This window comes from Engystomops pustulosus, chromosome 7 (assembly GCF_040894005.1).
Source record: "Engystomops pustulosus chromosome 7, aEngPut4.maternal, whole genome shotgun sequence".
Taxonomy (NCBI): domain Eukaryota; kingdom Metazoa; phylum Chordata; class Amphibia; order Anura; family Leptodactylidae; genus Engystomops; species Engystomops pustulosus.
In genome coordinates, this window is record NC_092417.1 from 70,101,095 (window position 1) to 70,122,303 (window position 21,209).

General features: G+C 42.8%; 1 protein-coding gene across 4 annotated transcripts; it reads left to right on the plus strand.

Annotated features, from left to right (window-relative positions):
- The first annotated feature begins 9,874 nt into the window (after positions 1-9,874).
- ATXN3 (ataxin 3) lies at positions 9,875-21,001 on the plus strand. Of its 4 annotated transcripts, none has more exons than XM_072116581.1 (11): positions 9,875-10,031; positions 11,683-11,847; positions 12,256-12,300; positions 14,163-14,248; positions 14,394-14,460; positions 16,317-16,404; positions 16,820-16,949; positions 17,235-17,404; positions 18,542-18,665; positions 18,773-18,846; positions 19,951-21,001. In XM_072116581.1, exons 1-11 carry the CDS (start codon positions 10,008-10,010, stop codon positions 20,040-20,042), a joined length of 1,065 nt encoding a protein of 354 aa, XP_071972682.1. In that variant the 5' UTR covers positions 9,875-10,007; the 3' UTR covers positions 20,043-21,001. The 4 variants fall into 4 exon arrangements, with proteins under 4 accessions (XP_071972682.1, XP_071972684.1, XP_071972685.1 ...); XM_072116583.1 differs by lacking the exon at positions 9,875-10,031 and adding an exon at positions 10,036-10,086; XM_072116584.1 differs by lacking the exon at positions 9,875-10,031 and adding an exon at positions 10,194-10,349.
- Positions 21,002-21,209: the final 208 nt, after the last annotated feature.

Below are 21,209 nucleotides of genomic sequence, written 5' to 3' on the forward strand. Positions count from 1 at the left end.
ATTCTAGTCTGTACAGAGAGGGATAGAGCAGAGCTGTCACTATTGTAGTCTGTACAGAGGGATAGAGCAGAGCTGTCACTATTCTAGTCTGTACAGAGGGATAGAGCAGAGCTGTCACTATTGTAGTCTGTACAGAGGGATAGAGCAGAGCTGTCACTATTCTAGTCTGTACAGAGGGATAGAGCAGAGCTGTCACTATTCTAGTCTGTACAGAAGGATAGAGAGGAGCTGTCACTATTCTAGTCTGTACAGACGGATAGAGCAGAGCTGTCACTATTCTAGTCTGTACAGAGGGATAGAGCAGAGCTGTCACTATTCTAGTCTGTACAGAGAGGGATAGAGCAGAGCTGTCACTATTCTAGTCTGTACAGAGGGATAGAGCAGAGCTGTCACTATTCTAGTCTGTACAGAGGGATAGAGAGGAGCTGTCACTATTCTAGTCTGTACAGAGGGATAGAGAGGAGCTGTCACTATTCTAGGCTGTACAGAGGGATAGAGCGGAGCTGTCACTATTCTAGTCTGTACAGAGAAGGATAGAGCAGAGCTGTCACTATTCTAGGCTGTACAGAGAGGGATAGAGAGGAGCTGTCACTATTCTAGTCTGTACAGAGAGGTATAGAGAGGAGCTGTCACTCTTCGAGTCTGTACAGAGAGGGATAGAGAGGAGATGTCACTCTTCTAGGCTGTACAGAGAGGGATAGAGAGGAGCTGTCACTATTCTAGTCTGTACCGAGAGGGATAGAGCAGAGCTGTCACTATTCTAGTCTGTACAGGACAGAGAGGGATAGAGAGGAGATGTCACTATTCTAGTCTGTACAGAAGGATAGAGAGGAGCTGTCACTATTCTAGTCTGTACAGAGGGATAGAGCAGAGCTGTCACTATTCTAGTCTGTACAGAGGGATAGAGAGGAGCAGTCACTATTCTAGTCTGTACAGAGGGATAGAGAGGAGCAGTCACTATTCTAGTCTGTACAGAGAGGGATAGAGCAGAGCTGTCACTATTGTAGTCTGTACAGAGGGATAGAGCAGAGCTGTCACTATTCTAGTCTGTACAGAGGGATAGAGAGGAGCAGTCACTTTTCTAGTCTGTACAGAGAGGGATAGAGCAGAGCTGTCACTATTGTAATCTGTACAGAAGGATAGAGCAGAGCTGTCACTATTCTAGTCTGTACAGAGGGATAGAGAGGAGCAGTCACTATTCTAGTCTGTACAGAGGGATAGAGAGGAGCTGTCACTATTCTAGTCTGTACAGAGGGATAGAGAGGAGCTGTCACTATTCTAGTCTGTACAGAGGGATAGAGAGGAGCTGTCACTATTCTAGTCTGTACAGGGGGATAGAGCAGAGCTGTCACTATTCTAGTCTGTACAGAGGGATAGAGCAGAGCTGTCACTATTCTGGGCTGTACAGGACAAAGAAGGATAGAGCAGAGCTGTCACTATTCTAGTCTGTACAGAGGGATAGAGAGGAGCTGTCACTATTCTAGTCTGTACAGAGAAGGATAGAGCAGAGCCGTGACTATTCTAGGCTGTACAGAGAGGGATAGAGAGGAGCTGTCACTATTCTAGTCTGTGCAGGACAGAGAGGGATAGAGCGGAGCTGTCAACTATTGTAGTCTGTACAGGACAGAGAGGGATAGAGCGGAGCTGTTACTATTCTAGTCTGTACAGAGGGATAGAGCAGAGCTGTCACTATTCTAGTCTGTACAGAGAGGGATAGAGAGGAGCCGTCACTATTCTAGTCTGTACAGGACAGAGCGGAGCCGTCATTATTTTAGTCTGTACAGGACAGAGAGGGATAGAGTGGAGCTGTCACTATTCTAGGCTGTACATAGAGGGATAGAATGTTCAAAAACTGAAGTGAGAAAAAAGATAAAAGGACATCTTTTATTTTTTAATATACATTTATTCAACTTTTTTTTTTAATGTGGCACAAACCTAACACTCGAAACGCGTAGGAAAATCCTCTGCCATGTCTCCTGTAATTTTAATATGAAGAAATAAAGAATATAATGCTTTTTAAGAAGTGCCGCGACCCTTGCTTACTTTGGATTACTTCCACCTGCAGTCCTGGCAGGCCACGCATACAACACTCTGCAGGATTGAGGATTTCCTTATGGTTTGTCATCCATGTGGTAGGTTTCCTTTAAAGAAGACTTATTACCATGTTAAATATGCTTTACTAAACTTCCAGTCATGTAGAAGGCAGTGTGGTCATATTGGCTGTAGCACAGCGAGATGACACTGCATAAACCACGGCTTCAGTATCTTCAATGACACTGTCTGCTGCTGATGGCACAGTGAAGAGAAGTGCCCCTGAAGCAAGCCCTCACATGGTGGGAAGTTCCATTAAACAAGTTTACCATGGTGATTTTAAGCACTTTTTGCAATCTTCTCTGACTTTCTCCCTTTGCTGTCACATGCTGCCTTCAGGATCCCATATGGAATAGAATCTAAGGGAAAGACAAAAACACACACAATATTACCAGCAGGCATAGAAGTAGATTGTTGGATGGGAAAAATGAAAGGGGTGTTTCAGTGTATCCATGGCTGTATTAAGACTTGATGCCGCCGTAGGCACTTACAGAACTTAGGCCCCTATTGGTCTAATCAGGTCATGGCTTTTTTCTAGTAGAGGCCTCCCATAAAGGACATCTACCACAAGGATGAAGGATCTTAAACCAAGCACACTAACATGATGGCATGTGCTCCCTCTGCCAGGATCTGTTCTTTAAGCTTATTATGCTCTTAGGCTTTAAGAATTATGCAAATGAGCCTGAGGGGCTCCAGTCTTCATTAGCACTGAGCCACTCAGGTTCATTAGCATAATTGTAAAAGTTTTTTTGGGTAAAAAACAGGGAATAAGAAGCTAAAAGAGCAGATCTTGCCAGAGGGAGCACACAACAGTATGTCATGTGCTTGGTTTACAATACTTCAACCTGGTGGTATATGTCCTTTAAAGGAAACCTACCATTTGATTTGATGCAGTATGAAGCAAACATACCTTGAGACTGCTGTAGCTACACTGATGCAGGATCATATCTTGGTTAATCCCTGTGCTGAGTGGTTTTGCTGATAAAACATATATAACATTATAATTAAGCTCTGTGGCTTCTATATCTGCTCTGGCACTTGCTTTGCCGCTTCTCATAGCAGTAGAGTTTCTCTCTGATTGCATCATCTCCTGCACTTCTCTTCCTGCCAGACAGAATAATCAATTGCTGCACCATCCCCCAGCTGCTGCGTATGGGTCATTCAACTCAGGTTGATTAGTGCTTGACTAGTCATGCTTTACTTAGCAGCCATTTGCCATGCCAAGCTCCCATGTCTGTCCCAGCTTTCCCAAGGTGCTGAATGGTATAATAGTTTTTTCAGCAAAATCACTCAGCTCCGGGATTAACCAAGATATGATTCTGCATCAGTGTAGCTACAGCATTCTCAAGGTGTGTTTGCTTCATAATGCATTAAATCAAATGGTAGGTTTCCTTTAATTGAGCGTAGCCCAATTCTTGTTTTATTAAAAACTTTTGCCCCCCCTCAGATTGTTAGATAAAAGTTTTATAACCACTTATGCAAATTTTCTTGACGTGCTACTGGCGATACCGCGCTCAGCATATAGTCAGTGCATTCGATCGGGACAGGCGAGTATTTCAGCTTTGCTCCCACATATAACACAAACCAAACCACTGTTGTTTGGGGCATGGTTTCTTTTTTTTGTCTTTCATAGTTAATGATGACCAACATTTTATAATAGAAATAAAATGGTTAACGAGGGCGTGTCTGCATTTTTATTTCAATAAAAATATTACAATAAATGTGTAATGGGTCACTTAATATAGTTTGCCATAGTAGTGGTGCTGTCTAGTTGACAGTGCTCATTAGTAAGGGGTGATTGTCGTGTAAATCCGCCAATAAAATGATGGCAAACGGTATTGCCCATACCATTCCTCCAGTACCCATCGCCACCAGGGGTGCTGGGAAGATTCAGTTACAAACCAACACCTGGCCATCTTAAGACGATCAGGTAGTGGGGTGGCTGCAGTCTGTCATTATTGTGCTGGAATAGCCCCCTAACAGTGGGCTATTCCAGCTCAGTAATGGCAGGCTGCTGCTTTCTTGTATTGGATGGACCAGGACAGAGGGACAGGAATCCTAGAGAGTGCTCATTAAAAAAAAAAAAAAATCTTTTGGAATGCAGACCAGCACCCTCTTAGACTCCACCCCCGTATCTGGGGGTTAGAGAAGATGACACGCCCTACCATTTTTCAGTGGCGGCCATCTTAAGACAGTATATTTCCTTCAAGTCCCTGACAGTTAATTGCCTATGATTCTACACTGTAGGCTGGTTGTAGGATAGCAGCTGAGTCACCCTTGAGGCGTCTTTGCGGATGTTCGAGATAAATGCCGGCAGGTGAATATTTTCACCAATTTCAAACATTTGCTAAGAGTCTTGAGTGTGCAACGCTGTTTGTTTATTTTATTTTATTGTAAAACTTATTTGATCTTGACAATTGCAGAAAAATTACTAGAAAAAGTGTTGCAATGTCTCTGGTACCTGCTTTCTGGAGTTGAAAGAGTTAACCAGGGTGAGATCTGTGGGCTGCTGTGCAGCTGGGCTTTGCCTTATCTATGTCTGTGAGAAGTGGCCTTGAAGCACACAGAAAGCATCTGTGTTGAGTGGGGAAGACAGAGCTGACAATCTAAAAAGACGTAAAGGAATTTGCTTGTGATAAGAATACAAAAAGACAGTATGATGTGACGTCCTCCTGTGTACCCCACTAAGCAAGACTAAGCAAGAACAAACCCCTAACTGTATTACAGAGCCTATGACTGACTTTTGTTCCTTTTTGATTAAAAACCAACACAATTGTACCTGACTTCTGTTTGAGACTTGGAGTCTGGCCAGCACTTTATAGAGAGCACAGAACACTGAACTAGAGATGGTTGAGAGAATCTTATATGTCTAGATGAGATAAAGCGGAGACCGGTGTTAGCAGACTAGAGACGTCTCTGGCAGACTTGTAACGGAAAGCCAGGAAGAACAGAGACTAGTTTCATAGACCACGTGAAAGTGAGACTGAGAGAAAGTTGGGTTCCGTCGACACCCAGACCCAAGTGGGCGTTACGGGGAGGAGACATTACTGAAGTGACTTCCCACACTCTAGGAAACGTAGATGGCCCCAACAGGGCGGGACAAGGGGGGTGGTAACGGACAAGGATGTCAGCAAGAATAGTCCCCCTCTTCCCCCGGGGACTATTCTAAGCCGGGGAGACTCGGCGAAACATGTGTCGGGACACTATCTATGCCCGCAGCCACAACTTAGGGAAAGATCGATAAAGGGACAGATGTAGTAGCGATACTCACAAGTAGTGAGATCGCGGTTCAAGCTTATATCAGGACCTACCATCAGCCTTGTTCCTGTGCACGCATGTCACTGTAGATCAGACAAGCTGTGCAGTGCTAGAAGAGAGGAGACGCGGTGTATCGCTCCACCGCGATCCCCTCATACCTGACAGCTGACACACGCACACAGCGGTGTCACGCTTGTTATAATAAAGATTCTTAAACATCACCCGTTACGAGAGAATTATACAACACTGTCCTAGATTCCCACTACCGAATTTAAGTGGGATTCAGCTATTTCACAGAAGGGATTAAAGCAAATATAAGGGGACTCCCACCTGTATCTATATCCCTAGGAGTTATTCTGTAAAAATTGTGGCTGGGGCAACAGCGTAGCAATGAGACACATGCTTCGCTTGTTAGGTTATGAATATTGAATAAGAGTATAGACTCTAGATTTTAATATAACAATAAAAGTTAATTTTTATCACACTCACAACTTTTCTTTCTCCTATAACCTCCCCTCCCCTTTTTCTTTTCTGAGATTATGCTATTAGGTGGTGCACACCGTGAGTGCTTGATCATTTGAACACATTCGTGTATTCAAGTAAAAGTTAAACCACACACAATTTGGTAACTCTACAAGCCAAGGGCAAGTATGTGGCTGACGGGATGGCGAAGGCAGCTGCACAGATGGAGCCCAGAGACTGTCCTGAAGTCTCAGCGGTGAGTTCTGAGTTAAAAGTTTGATCCACAGGTGTTCCAGTCCCCGGTGGCCCGAGAGTCATCAGAAGTGAAGGGAGTGTGGAGGAAAGCTGGAGCGCAGATGCCTATGGGACCTGGATGCTGGAAGAGAGGGTGTGCCTGCCCAGAGCCCTGCACCCGACAGTAAGTCAAGTAGCCCACGGACACACACACACATCCAAAATGGCCATGCTAGTGCTCAGAAACCATAAGTGGTTTGCCCCGGGCATTACTACCCCTGTCACTAGACTAGTGAAAGCCTGTATAGTCTGTGCCCGCCACAACTCGGGTAAGGTGGTAAAGACCCCACAGAAGGTGACACCCAAGCCGCTGTATCCCTTCCAGAGACTGCAGATGGATTTTATCCAGCTACCAATAGTGGCACGTAGGAGTATGTGCCTGTGTGCATTGATCTCTTTCCAGGGTGGCCAGAAGCTTTTCTCATGACCAAGGCTACTGCCAGAGCCGCAGCCAAGAAGGTGGTGAGTGAGATTTTTCTGCAGGTTTGGACTTCCGGAGACCATAGAGTCCAGTCGCAGAACCCACTTCACTGGACAGGTAAAGACCCGAAACCTTGTCCCTCCTGGGTGTAGAACAGGCCCTGCACACCCTTGCCCTTCCCATGTTAGTGGTGGGTTTGAGAGACTAAACGGCACTTTTAAAGGAAACCTACCATTTCAAATGGTAGGTTTAAGCTGTAAACACCGAGCACCAGCTCAGGGTGAGCTGGTGCCGGTGCTTAGTTTCGTTAGTGTTAAAACCGCGGTATCGCGGTTTTAACACTTTTTAAACTTTATAGCATAAACTGCTTCGGCGCTGCGTGCGCACGATCGTGCACGCGCCTACATAGGAAATGCCGCAGGTGTTGCGTGCGCACGGTCGCGCGCAGCGCCGAAGCGGCTTCTGCTATAAAGTTTAAAAAGTGTTAAAACCGAGATACCGCGGTTTTAACACTAACGAAACTAAGCACCGGCACCAGCTCACCCTGAGCTGGTGCTCGGTGTTTACAGCTTAAACCTACCATTTGAAATGGTAGGTTTCCTTTAAGTTAGAGATCCGGGAGGCCATGGAAGTAATAGGGAAACCATGGTGCGAGTGCCTTCCTGCTGCCCACCATTCAGTTAGGACCACCCCCAACAAAAAGATGGGATTGTCCCCCTTTGAAGTATTTTTTGGCTATGCACCCAGACTAGGCCCCTACTTCCCACAGACCCTATAGCTGATGGCAGGAAACCAGGTGGAACATGCCATACAGTTGAACCAGGCCTTGGAAAAGGTCCGCAAAGTGTTTCTGATTCCTTTTTCAGATCCAGACAGAGACCTCAGGACGCATAACCTGAAGCCTGGAGACTACGTGGTGGTAAAGAGACACCAGAGAGAGAGTCTGGAGCCTCGCTATGACGGTCCTTTCCAAGTCCTGCTGACCAGTGCCACTTCTGGAAGCTAGAGGGAAGTCAGCACGCTTCCATGCTTTCTATTGTAAACTTACTCTTCTTGCTAGCTGGTCTCTTCTGACTGACTGTATGCTCAGGGACACCCCAACCATGACTATCACTGTATCTATAGGGCTGACCAGGATGCCCCCAGGGTAGGAGACTTTACCTACGGTTGGTGCAACAAGACAATGACCTTCTATAACACTGACAGCACAGGTAACCCTGTATTAGCAATGTCTGATGTGTACTGGATTTGTGGGGATAGGAGAGTCAGGTCAGGCCTAGAGGCTGGGAAGGTGAGTGTACTGCGATAACACTTGTGCATTCCTTCCTCGTGATCCCCAGGGATAAGTTTGATCAGACACATAAAGAAAAGGTAGAGAATCCCAAAGGATTCAGGAGGTCTGAGAGAAGCACCTAGATGACAACGTTTATATAGATACAGTGGGAGCACCAAGGGGGGTCCCAGATGAGTACAAGGCCCACAATCAGATATGGGCAGGTCTAGAGTCCATTATTCCCCAGAGAGCTATGAGCAAAGATATTGGTTGGGTTAACTGGTTGTATTGCAATCAACAGAGATTTGTGATTGTATCCGAGATGCTTTCCAGAACCGCACGGCTTTGGACATGATCCTTGCTGAGAAGGGAGGAGTCTGTAAGATGGTGGGAGTGGCTTGTCGCATATACATCCCGGATGACATCGCCCCCTATGGATCCATTACCCATGCTCATGAAGAGATTGAAGGACTGTCCAGGGAACTCGAGAGAAACTCTGGGGTGGACACTTTGTCCTTCACTTTGTGGTTGGGGGATTGGAAGGGTTTCCTTTAAGTGGGGGTGATATTGGGGATTGTGATTTTGCTCTCGTCACTTATTGCGTGTTGTGTGGTCCCCCTCATCAAGTCCACCATGTCCCAGATGGCCGTCCCGGTGTGGAGGATACCGTCTTGTTGAAGAACTAGCCTGTTAATAAACCCATAAACTATGGAAACACAATTATGTAATTTGAGTATGCAGGCCTGTAACCCCCAAGTGACTGGCCTCCAGGGGATCTGGTGAAGAGTTAACAAGTCCAGCAGGTAAGGGTTTAGCCTACCTGTGGGTACCTGGAGTTTGAGGAGGTCACCCTGGACAAAGTTACAGGCCATGCAAAGCTCAAAAGGGGGGAAATGTTAAAGATATTACACTGGACTCAGACGCCATCTTACGTATTGTCGGACATTTTAAAGACTCAGCATTCATTTCATATAACTTTGTGTAGTGATAACTAAGTTTGGGTGTTCCCCTCAGCACACAAAGACTTAGTGCTCGCTAGCACCACCTAGTGGAAGGTATCCAGGTGAACGTCTGGACATTTGGTTTATGTGAAGACAGCCAATGGTTCTACATTCCTTTGTGTGCTTACATCCAATAGTGTTACATTTCCTGGGTGAGAACACCCAATTATAGTTGCTGCTTTCCTAATTACACGCCTTATGTAAAGTGCCTTATGGTTTTCTATAAATGTCGGTCCCTCAATAAACTTATCAGTCTTGTTTGCTAACTTCCTGCAAGGACAGGTCTTGTCTTTTCTTTCAAGTTAGTCAAATTCCAGCGCTGGACACAGACTCATTTAATTTGAAAGTCACCTTACAATGATTAGGGGTTTGAGCCCCAGATAAAAATCTATAAGAATACTTACCTGCCCCAATTAACTGTTATGGCCTCAAGAAAATTTGCATAAATGTTAGATAAAAGCTTTATAACAATCTGGGGGACAGAATAATTGGATTATACGAGATGAAAAGAACATGCCACCTTAGTATGTAGATCCGTGATGGCAGGTTTCCTTTAATAACAACAACATGTCCCAGCAGCAGCCTCCCCTGAGAGAAGACACCGCGCCGGGGGTTGGGGGACACACTTGCACCCTGCAGCCATCGTTGCCCCCCCCCCCCCCTCACCAAGCCCCCTGCAGCCATCGTTGCCCCCTCTCACCAAGCCCTCTGCAGCCATCTTTGCCCCCCCCTCACCATGGCCCCCGCTGCCATCATCACTCTTCTCATCATCCACCTGTACCCACTATCCACCCACCATAGCTAACTGAACCGTCCCAAGCTTTGTATGTGCAGCCAGCATCACCCCACCACAGCATTTAGGCTAAATACGTGCTGTAAGCCTTAGACTCGATCGGACATTACTCAGCAAAACAGAGGCTGAGAGAGAGCTCCTCAGGAGCATTTGGCGCCACCATGTGGTCACATGGCTCATTGACGTCACTGGGTCCCTCTAAATTATAGGATTTAGCCGCTACCAATTATTCAACTCGCTGACGTCAGACGCAATAATCGTCGTTGTGTCATGTGATGAAAAGCCGGTCATGTGATCATCTCCGAGGCGAGCGTTCCACGTGTCCCGAGTCTTGATCTACGATTGGACAGTGCGTTGCCGGCACTTCCGTGACCTAAGCAGGAGGGGTGTGGCCGGCAGCTGAGACAAATAAACATGGAGGTGATCTTTCATGAAAAAGTAAGTTGAAATCTGTGGGTGTCGGTAGCTGTGGGGGAGGGGAGGAGTGATTCAGGTGAGTGATAGAGGACTATCATACCAGTAGTCTCGTCCCGGGTGTCACTGGAAACCAAGAATAGCAACAATCACTGGAGGCAGAGAAGGCAATGGAATATTATGGAGCCATAGTGTTATCCTATAGGAGACGTGTGACATCACAGCCATAGAGATGGTTATCCAGGAGACATGTGACATCATAGACATCTATATATTCGGTTTCTATACGGGAGAAGTAGGACATCACAGCCATGTAATGTATATCAGCACTATACTGGAGAGGTATACATATATCATTATATAGATGTTACATCAATCATTTATAGTTATACAATTCTATATTATATATATAGTAGTAGTATGGCACCACAGCCATGTACTGTATATCAGCACTATACTGGAAAGGTATACATATATATCATTATATATATATGTTACATCAATCATATATAGTTATACAATTCTATATTTTATATAGTAGTAGTATGGCACCACAGCCATGTACTGTATATCAGCACTATACTGGAAAGGTATACATATATATCATTATATATATATGTTACATCAATCATATATAGTTATACAATTCTATATTTTATATAGTAGTAGTATGGCACCACAGCCATGTACTGTATATCAGCACTATACTGGAAAGGTATACATATATATCATTATATAGACGTTACATCAGTCATATATACAATTCTATATTATATATAGTAGTACTATGACACCACAGACATGTTCTGTATATCAGCACTATACTGGGAAGGTATACATGTATTTATCATTATATAGATGTTACATCAGTCATATATAGTTATACAATCATATATATAGTAGTAGTACTATGGCACCACATCCATGTACTTTACATCAGCACTATACTGGAGAGGTATACATGTATATATCATTATATAGATGTTACATCAGTCATATATAACTATACAATCATATATTATATATAGTAGAAGTATGGCACCACAGCCATGTACTGTATATCAGCACTATACTGGAGAGGTATACATGTATATATCATTATATGGACGTTATATCAGTCATATATAGTTATGCAATCATATATTATATATAGTAGTAGTATAGAGTACATGGCTGTGGTCCCATATAAGCACTATACTGGAGAGGTATACATGTGTGTGTGTGTGTATATATATATATATATATATATGACATTACATCAGTCATATATAGTTATGCAATTATATATATTAGTAGTATGACACCACAGCCATGTGTGTGTTTCAGTCATATATATTGTTTATACAAGACATGTGAGACCTCACAGCCGTACAAGAGATGTGTTATATTTGCATGTCTAATAGTATCATACAGAAGAGTGATATGCCAAAATATACAGAGACTTACTGGAGGTGCGTGACCTCACAGCCATGATTAGTGTATACTATATTTTATTATGTGTAGCGTTAGTGTTACTATACAATATTATTATTAGAAGTAGTAGTTTAATGTATTATTATTTTTACGTTGTTTAGTGTTGCTGTATACATTGTTATCATTGATTTCCTGCTGCTCTGCCTCTGGGTTCCCTTAATAACTTTTACACCCCTGATGTAATCTTCAAAATGTTTTTCAGCAAGAGGGCTCCCTTTGCGCCCAGCACTGCCTAAATAACCTCTTGCAAGGGGAGTACTTCAGCCCTGTGGAGTTATCGTCCATTGCAATGCAGCTGGATGAACAGGAGAGAATGAGGATGGCAGAGGGTGGGTTGACCACCAGCGAATACAGGACCTTTATGCAGGTAAAGACTTAGCCATCTGTACAGATACCAGGGGAGGCCTCTTGATCAGCCCACACAAAAATTATTTTGTGTCTCAAATCCTACTTAGACCAAATACTTCTGACATCTGGGATTTCGTTACAGTGTTAGAGAATATAGGAACATCTGTAGGGGAAGTGTATTTAGTGAGGGCATTATACTTTTTGGGGACCTCAGTGGGGCAATGTACTGTGTAGGTTCATGTGCTTTTCTCTCAGGTTGCGAGGTAGAAATGGGCCTAATACATGGATTCCCTCTGATATATTATCATTACTATTAATATATAGTCATATTATTTTTTAAGTGGAGTGGAGGGATCCAAGGTCTTTCTAAATGTGTCTAGATGAATACCATGTTTATACTGATCATTACATGTTTTCGTTATTGCAGCAGCCATCTGGAAACATGGACGACAGTGGATTTTTCTCCATCCAGGTGAATTTTTTGTGCGGGTGATCATAGTAGTTCTGTCTTTCATAACATTCCAAGTTTCTTATATCCCTTTCCCAAACCTTCCATATACCACCTGTGATAGTGAGTGCAAGTCTGGAGTGTAATACACAATGTTATTTGGGATAAATGCAGAATAGATAATATATTTTGTGTATACAGTGGCTCCACCATAAGAATACCAGTAGTGAGTGCAGCTCTGGAGTATAATACAGGATGTAACTCAGGATAAGTAATGTAATGTACTTACACAGTGACTCCACGAGCAGTATAGTGAGTACAGCTCTGAAATATAATACAGGATGTCATTCAGGTTCAGTACAGAATTAGTAATGCATGTACTTTGCATGTAATGCATGTACTTTGACACCACCAGTGGATTAGTGAGTGCAGCTCGGGAGTATGATACATGATGTAACTCCATATCGGTACAGGATAAGTATGTATATACTTATTGTGACTGCACCAGCAGAATAGTGAGTCCAACTCTGGAGTATAATACATGATGTAACTCAGGATCAGTACACAATGGGGCACATTTACTAAGGGCGTTGTGCCTGTTTTCTGATGGACTTCTTTTAGGTTTAAACTGCTTGCACAGGTATTTAACAAGTACCTGCACCACGTGACCTTTTGTGGTGCAGCTGCACAAGGCACCATGCGACACAAATTAGGGGGTGTTCCGGTGCTCAGTCGGACCGGTGTTCCGGTGCTCAGTCCGGTGCACCGGATTTAAAGAGAACCTGTCAGGCAAAATAACCCCCCTAATCTAAATAGATTTTCATAAACTGCCATTAGAAAGCATTGTCCCTATCCCTTCATTGTCCCTCTACATGCCTGTAAACTTAAGCAATGAGGTCCTAAAGCTGTATGCAAATGACCTGTGAGATGTCCAATGAGTCATTATCATATTCAAGCTGTCTGGCTTATTCATGAGTGGGAGGCACAGCCACACCCCCAGTGCTTGTATAATGGTGTAATGGCTCCTCCATGTGCTTGTTGGTGGCCACGCCCCCTGCCGCCTGTGCATGTGTATAGGAGAGATACAACAGCTCCGGGCAGCCATGTTGTAGCAGAACATGTCAGGTATTTGTGTAGCTAATGTCTGTGTCTCTGTGTATTAGGAGGATCCAGCATGTCAGCAGATGCAGCACACACACTAGCAATGCCTTACTATACATTACACACAGACATGAGCAGGGGGAGGAGAGGGGAGGGGGAACAGGGGTGACATCACTGCCTTTGACCATGTGACCAGCCTCATTTACATAATGAAGAATAGATTATTTTATAATGATTAATGTATGAAATAACTAGATTAAGGCTGGGCTGGATCCTTGTGAGCTGCTCCAACAGGTAGAGGTGACAGGACAAGTGACACAGACCTGATGACAGGTGTCCTTTAACATGCAAAGTCTGTTGCACGCCCTATGTTAAATGTGCTCCACAAGAAAGTTGGTGAACTCTGTCGGGCCAGTGCGGGGAAGTGACAGATTCATGATTTCTAGCGCACGTTCTTAATGAATCTGTCGCACCGAGCATTATACATCGGCAGGGCACTTTTAGTGCATTTTCCCATATTCTTAGTAAATGTGCCCCAATAGTGCAGAATAGTGAATGCATCTCCGTAGTATAATACAGGATGTAATTCAGGATCAGTACAGGATAGGTAATGTAGTGCAATGCAGTTAAATGGGGCTATTCTATATATTTTTGCATTGCGAAGGGGGGAAATATTAATGCAGACCCTTTGTCATGAAGGAATTGACAGTAAGCATTAGGGTTAGGGAATTGTTACAATTTTTTCTTCTGTGCACATAAGATCTATTGCTTTGCTCTTTCCACAGGTCATAAGTAATGCACTAAGAGTCTGGGGCCTAGAACTGATTCTCTTCAATAGTCCTGAATATCAGACCCTTGATATAGATCCTATGTAAGGCTCCCATTTTATTTTTATGTATTTACTTTACAAATTTCAATTACTGGTGATTGTTGCATGTTTATGGTGAATGTGATGTACATGGTTAATTTTATAATAAAATTCTCAGTTGTATATTTTTTTACATTTTTTTTTTCAGAAACGAACGGGCCTTTATTTGTAATTATAAAGAGCATTGGTTTACTGTACGGAAGTTGGGTAAGCAGGTACGTCACTATATAAAAGTAAATAATGTACAGAAAATATTATGGAGTATAATGGTAGTATAAATTTTGTCCATAAAACTATTTAATTATGAAATAAAAATAGAAGTCACTTGTCCATGTATGTAACAATAACAGCTGATATGAGAACCTTCTGAACCAAACCCTAGCTATTTACATGCCATTACTTGCAGGTCCCACTGTAATGAGTAGGGTTTCCTAATACATCTGCATATATCTGTGGGTAGCTGTAGAGCCAAGGATGCAGATCAGATAAAGTTTATGATAATGATTGCAGGTCAGCGGATGGTGCTAATCTCTAGGTACAATTACCCATATATGTACACATAAGAAATATCTGATTTGTGATTATATTGTGGTGCCTGCAAACTAATTAACACCTTACAAAGGATTTTTTGTGCAGAAACTGCAGAAAGATAGACACAGGACACTTCTATTTACAACATGCTGTAAAAGAAACCTCCATCAATGCTTCCGACTGAAAAAATAAAAGGCATGCCATTCTCGCACCAGCCTGCACAAAAATTAGCCTTAAAAAGAACCTACCATGCAAATTAACCCACCCAAAAAGCATTGCCTTTATCACTAAATGGTTCCTTTCTTTGGCCGCAATGTTAAAAAATTCAGTTTGTAAACTTAAAAACAAATTGCCTGATGTAAATCAGTCCAATATAGCCCTGTATATTCCTGGGTTACTTTCATTGTCCCTCTTCCGTGTTCCTGATTGACAGATCTTGGGCTGTATTCACACGACCTCAAGCTTGTGGCCATGGTAATGGGCGCACGGAGCAATATGGTGTGGCACTTTCCCCGTGTTATAGCGTTGTGCGCCAAGCATCGCTATGGAGAGGAGTCACCACTCCTCCTCTCCACCGTCGCGAACGTTTGCGCTGCCGAGCATACGTTCGTGTCAATGTAGCCTTACTGCTACAGAACATGCTGCTATGTGAAACGATGAGAGAGAGAGCTCTGTTACATCATTAACCACTTCTTGTCATCTGACCAGGGTGACGTCATTTAAGGTCCTTTTACATTTCCACAGTATGCCCCATGTATGGATATGATTACATAAAATCCCAACAGCCTTTATGGAAGTAAGGGGAAGAGTAAGAATCCATGGAGGCATGCTGTTATCATGCTGTGATACTGCCATGTTATCAGATACGGTACATACAAGGGGTAGACTGGGTAAAGGACCTTAGATGACATCCCCTGGTCACATGACAAGCTGAGAAAAGGCATGGGACACGATGAGGTGCAGATGTGAGGAGCTGGCAGGGCACGACCCCTCTAATACCAGGTAATAAAACCTAAAGTTGATTTATGGGGATGTGAGGGAAACTATTTTTAGCTAAAAGTAGGGTGTCAGTTAGGTAATAGGGCTTTATAGGAACCTGTCACTGGCTGTATTTGTGAAAATCTGGGGACAGGTTCCCTTTAATAAATTTTCTAAACATGCCCAAATATAGTCCCTGGGTGAGATTTGTCAATACTATTGCTTCCTGTATCTCTCTGATATTCATTAAGAGTTGTACCCCTCTTCATGAAATTTCTGCTCCAGAATCTAGCAGCTGGCATACATTCAAGATTTCATTTTGCTACTTTTATAGCTAAATTATCATGAATTTTTCGGTCCACTGGAGGGTACTCCCCCGCCCCTTTTTTTTGCCCCAACAAGCCCACTCTGTAAAGTGCCTTGAGGGGTACAAATGTGACAAAATTCATATGCAATAAACTTTTGTGATACAATTTAAACTCAAAATTGGACTAAAATATATGCTAGATGCCCCATAGTATTATTATTAATTTCAATACTTTTTACTTTTTTATTTTTGCAGTGGTTTAACTTGAATTCATTGCTAACAGGTCCCGAGCTGATATCAGACACTTACCTTGCACTCTTCTTAGCTCAGTTGCAACAGGAAGGTAATTTTTCATGTTTTTATTTCTCTGTTTCACATTAAATGAATTCTTTTTTTATTGATTTGTGTAAAACCCACCATACACCAAGCAATTCAGTCTAATTCCAGTCTTTTCCCAAATCCTAAGTTAATTGCCTCCTTTGCTGCAAGCTGTCAGTGGTCCCTGTTGCGTGCTGGTTAGAAACTGGGAAGATGGCGGGATGTCTTATAGGTTCCAGTATTCAGTACCACAACCTTTTGCTGATGCTCTGTTTCACTTCTTTGCTTTAGAAAACGGTATCTGTCTTTTTTATTTTACATCTGTCAGCCTATCGATCCATTGCACCATGTGGTGCTATATAAACAGAAGCTTTATTCCACTGCGCGAGGACATGACTTGTGGGATGAATTGCTTACACTCATTGCCAACCCTTTTCTAGGCTACTCCATATTTGTGGTAAAGGGAGATCTTCCTGACTGTGAAGCTGACCAGATCCTACAGATGATTCAAGTCCAGCAAATGCAGCGGCCACGGCTCATAGGAGAGGATGCAGCACTAAGGGACCAAAGGTAGTGCAGGCTGTATCCAACCAGAGCAGAAGTGTAGTTACAGGGCAGCACTTCTCAGCTCTGGAGGTGGCATGCATGCCAACAGTAACCCACTGGCTGCCTGGGTATAACATGGCGATATAAAACATTACTTGCTATAGATTGCACAGTCTATAATCTTTTAGGGATATTATTAGCCTACCCTGACTTTTGGGTCGCAGGTGTCATTGCCCATTTTTAAGTATTTAGCATATGGAGTTTTGGAGTTGAAGGGCACTGATGAAATAACCTGTAATTCTTGTCTAGTTCACAGAGACGTGGTCCTGACATGGAGGGATCTCAGTTGTACGATGAGTCGCCTATGATGGATGAGGATGAAGAGAACCTACGGAAGGCTCTTGCTCTAAGCAGGCAACAAATAGACATGGAGGATGAGGAGGCAGATCTCCGTAGAGCAATACAACTTAGCATGCAAGGTACTTTACAGTGATGCAACTTTATGATGGAGTGATTCATTTCCTCAATTCTTCAATTTCTCTGCTTTTTACAAGTGAAATGTATTGAGGTGTGAAAAAAGTGCCAATAGTACTAGTTATTGCACTGCTCAGGTAAGAGTGGATGTTAGCGAACACCTGTGATTGGGCCGGCAGATGTTGGTGAAGCAATGCGTGTCACCATAGTGGATTACATAAGCTCCCCCAATGTGGTCTCCTTGGGTGTGACAATCAGTTATTATGACAGTTGGCATCTTCTCTGAGGCTCCCATGGCTGTCATTGTATGATCTGTATTACACAGGGTAAGACTCCTGAGGCTGGTTAAACACCATAGGGAGACTAAAAAGTGTAAAAAGTAAAAAACTAAAAATGTTAATGGAAATCTACCATTAAAATCAGGCATAATAACCCAGGGGCACTTTTCCATAGGTCCTGGCACCGTGACTGTGGTAATCTTCCTATATTTGTTATTCATGGCCTTAGGGTGATGCCACATCTTAGCGATTTGAATCCATTTTGTAACGGAATCAAAGCGCAATGGGGTGGCCCGCAAAGCACCCAGTGTCTTGCATTTACACAATACAAGGCACCAGTTGCTGATTGCCGATCGCATTCGTTTGCATTGAAATGCATATGCGATCGGCCATGGGCCGCCCCAGTGCACTTTGATTCTGTTACATCACCCTTATTGCTTTTAAAATCAACTTTTATATAATTTATGTTAATGATTGGCTAGCCTGATGGGGTACCCTAGCCCTAACTTTACAGGCTGTTACTGTGTCTCACCCTCCCCTTGCTCCCCCGGGATAACAAATATAAGATTACCAGAGTCACAGTGTCTAAGAATAAGTGTTGCTGGTTTATCATGATGGATTAGATGGTAGATTTCCTGTTTATAAAAAAATAACCCCCTCCCTAGAACACAAACAAAAATAACTAATTCATAAACCTGTTAGGTATCCCATGTACCAAAATGCCCAATGTCCTAGCTTTGAGAAGAATATCATCACAACAATTTCTAAGGCTTTTGTTGATGATTATGTGTATGGGGACCAGTCATTACTACCCAGACTAGCCCCCCACCCCATCCATTATCCTAGGTTTGTGTTTACTTGCAGGAGGACATCGAACTGAACTTACAGAAACATCACCACCCAGTGTGCCACAAACATCAGGGACCTCTAAAAAAGAATCACTTACACAGGAAGAACTGCGCCAAAGAAGACAGATGTATTTTGAAAAGTAACAATTCACATTCATTTTATATTGCATGAATCTGCCTTCAGTGCAGTTTTATATAAAGAACATTATTATTGCAGTTTTAAGATTGTTATTATTTTTTTTAATAGACAACAGCAGGTAAAACATGAACAGTGCTGTGATGGAAACAATGCAACAACAGATTCTGTAAATGCGGAAGCAGGTAACTAGTATGTTTTTGACAAGGTTTTATAAGCTGTCTCTATGTTCTCAGTGATGTCACTGCTGCTCTCTAGTGAATGGATAGGCTGTATTCTCACTGATGTCACTGCTGCTCTCTAGTGAATGGATAGGCTGGATTCTCAGTGATGGCACTGCTGCTCTCTAGTGAATGGATAGGCTGGATTCTCAGTGATGGCACTGCTGCTCTCTAGTGATGGATAGGCTGAATGCTGAGTGATGTCACTGCTGCTCTCTAGTGAATGGATAGGCTGTATTCTCAGTGATGTCACTGCTGCTCTCTAGTGATGGATAGGCTGGATTCTCAGTGATGGCACTGCTGCTCTCTAGTGAATGGATAGGCTGAATGCTGAGTGATGTCACTGCTGCTCTCTAGTGAATGGATAGGCTGTATTCTCAGTGATGTCACTGCTGCTCTCTAGTGATGGATAGGCTGTATTCTCAGTAATGGCACTGCTGCTCTCTAGTGAATGGATAGGTTGTATTCTCAGTGATGTCACTGCTACACTCTAGTGATGGATAGGCTGTATTCTCAGTGATGTCACTGCTGCTCTCTAGTGAATGGATAGGCTGGATTCTCAGTGATGGCACTGCTGCTCTCTAGTGAATGGATAGGCTGAATGCTGAGTGATGTCACTGCTGCTCTCTAGTGAATGGATAGGCTGTATTCTCAGTGATGTCACTGCTGCTCTCTAGTGATGGATAGGCTGTATTCTCAGTAATGGCACTGCTGCTCTCTAGTGAATGGATAGGTTGTATTCTCAGTGATGTCACTGCTACACTCTAGTGATGGATAGGCTGTATTCTCAGTGATGGCACTGCTGTTCTCTAGTGATGGATAGGCTGTATTCTCAGTGATGTCACTGCTGCTCTCTAGTGAATGGATAGGCTGGACTGTAGGCAATGTCTACTGCTGCTCTCTAGTGTATATAGGATGCATTCTTGGTGATTTACCCACTGTCCTCTATTTAATGGAAAGGATGAATAATTACTTTTTATGTTTTTACTATTTTGTATTCTTTTGTTACTGTTTATTTTTACTATTATGTAACGTGGTACAGGAAAATTCATTTTAACTTTCCTGCAGATTCTGGAATGAGTGAAGAAGACATGCTTAAAGCAGCAATGAAAATGTCACTGGATACAGGCGGGACCAAGTCAGCTCAACAGGATAAATGACCACTGGGCGCCGGCCTGTCCACTGTAAACTGTTCTGTGTGACCCGTCACAGTTGCCATGCAGAGAGCAAGGATGTACATATTGAATATATTGTCTGGACAGGCGTCAGCACTGGATTTATTTTGATTCTTTTATGAATGTCTTTTTAAACATGTCCTTGTGTGTACATTATTCTTCTCTTTACACTACCGGAGCAGTGTCAGATCATGCAGCCTCTTTCTTCTGTTCATTTTACACATTTATTCAGAAAATCTAATTATCGCATGACCAAAGCACAAGCCAGCCACTAAATATTCCCCATATCTGGAAAATTTGGTCCTTAAAGGGCTTCATCAAACAGGACTGAGTGAAGCTTCTTTTGTATAAGCTGTTCCCAGTCTCTCCCTGCTCTAGCTACAGGGGCACATTGGGGCTGAGGCAGGGGCATATGTACTGACCCACCAACCATATCAGTTGCTGAACAGTGAGTATAGAAACATGTACCTATACCCAATTTTTATAACCTGTTACACATGTACTTAACCAATTATACACCATGTGCTCCCATTCACCACAGTCCATGCACTAACCTGAAGTAATGGCCATAATAAAACTATCATATTGTAAGTCTTACTTTGCAGTCAGGATGTAATTGATATTTTGCTGTTATTGTACATTCTCCATGTTACTTTGTTTTTTGCATTGCTTTATGGCTGATTATTATTTCAGACTCTGATCGTATGGTAACAAGTTTATTACATCAACCACTCATTGGCCTTGTTAATTTTGTGTCTATGGCTTCTGTAAATTATATGTCCCATCTCTATCAGGACCATGTGCTCACAAGAGGGGGTCCTCTCCCTGGTTATGGTGCTCTATCCCTACCACAAACACATTGCTTGTAGAGATTTTGTTTTGTTTTATGGGTTTTTTTGTGTTCTCTTGCAAAGCACTCTACATAAAATAAAGAGCTAATTTTATCTTTTTAGTAATATGTGATGGTATATTTTGGAGATAAACCTGGTAGGATTTATCACGTGCTTACTTCGTACAGGATTGTTGTATGACAATGATGGCTGTTCCCACAGAAATGAACCTTTACCCAGTTACCTACACAAATGTATTAATAAGTTACCGGTGTGAGAATATAATGATATGTTTGTGTGAGATTTTCATTTTTTTAGGTAT

What these genes read in the sequence shown, in the direction of transcription:
- ATXN3 (XM_072116581.1), top strand. Translation starts at nt 10,008, where the DNA reads ATGGAGGTGATCTTTCATGAAAAA. An exon ending in AGGTGATCTTTCATGAAAAA is followed by an intron (nt 10,032 to 11,682) that starts GTAAGTTGAAAT and finishes AATGTTTTTCAG; the next exon opens with CAAGAGGGCTCCCTTTGCGC. An exon ending in AATACAGGACCTTTATGCAG is followed by an intron (nt 11,848 to 12,255) that starts GTAAAGACTTAG and finishes TCGTTATTGCAG; the next exon opens with CAGCCATCTGGAAACATGGA.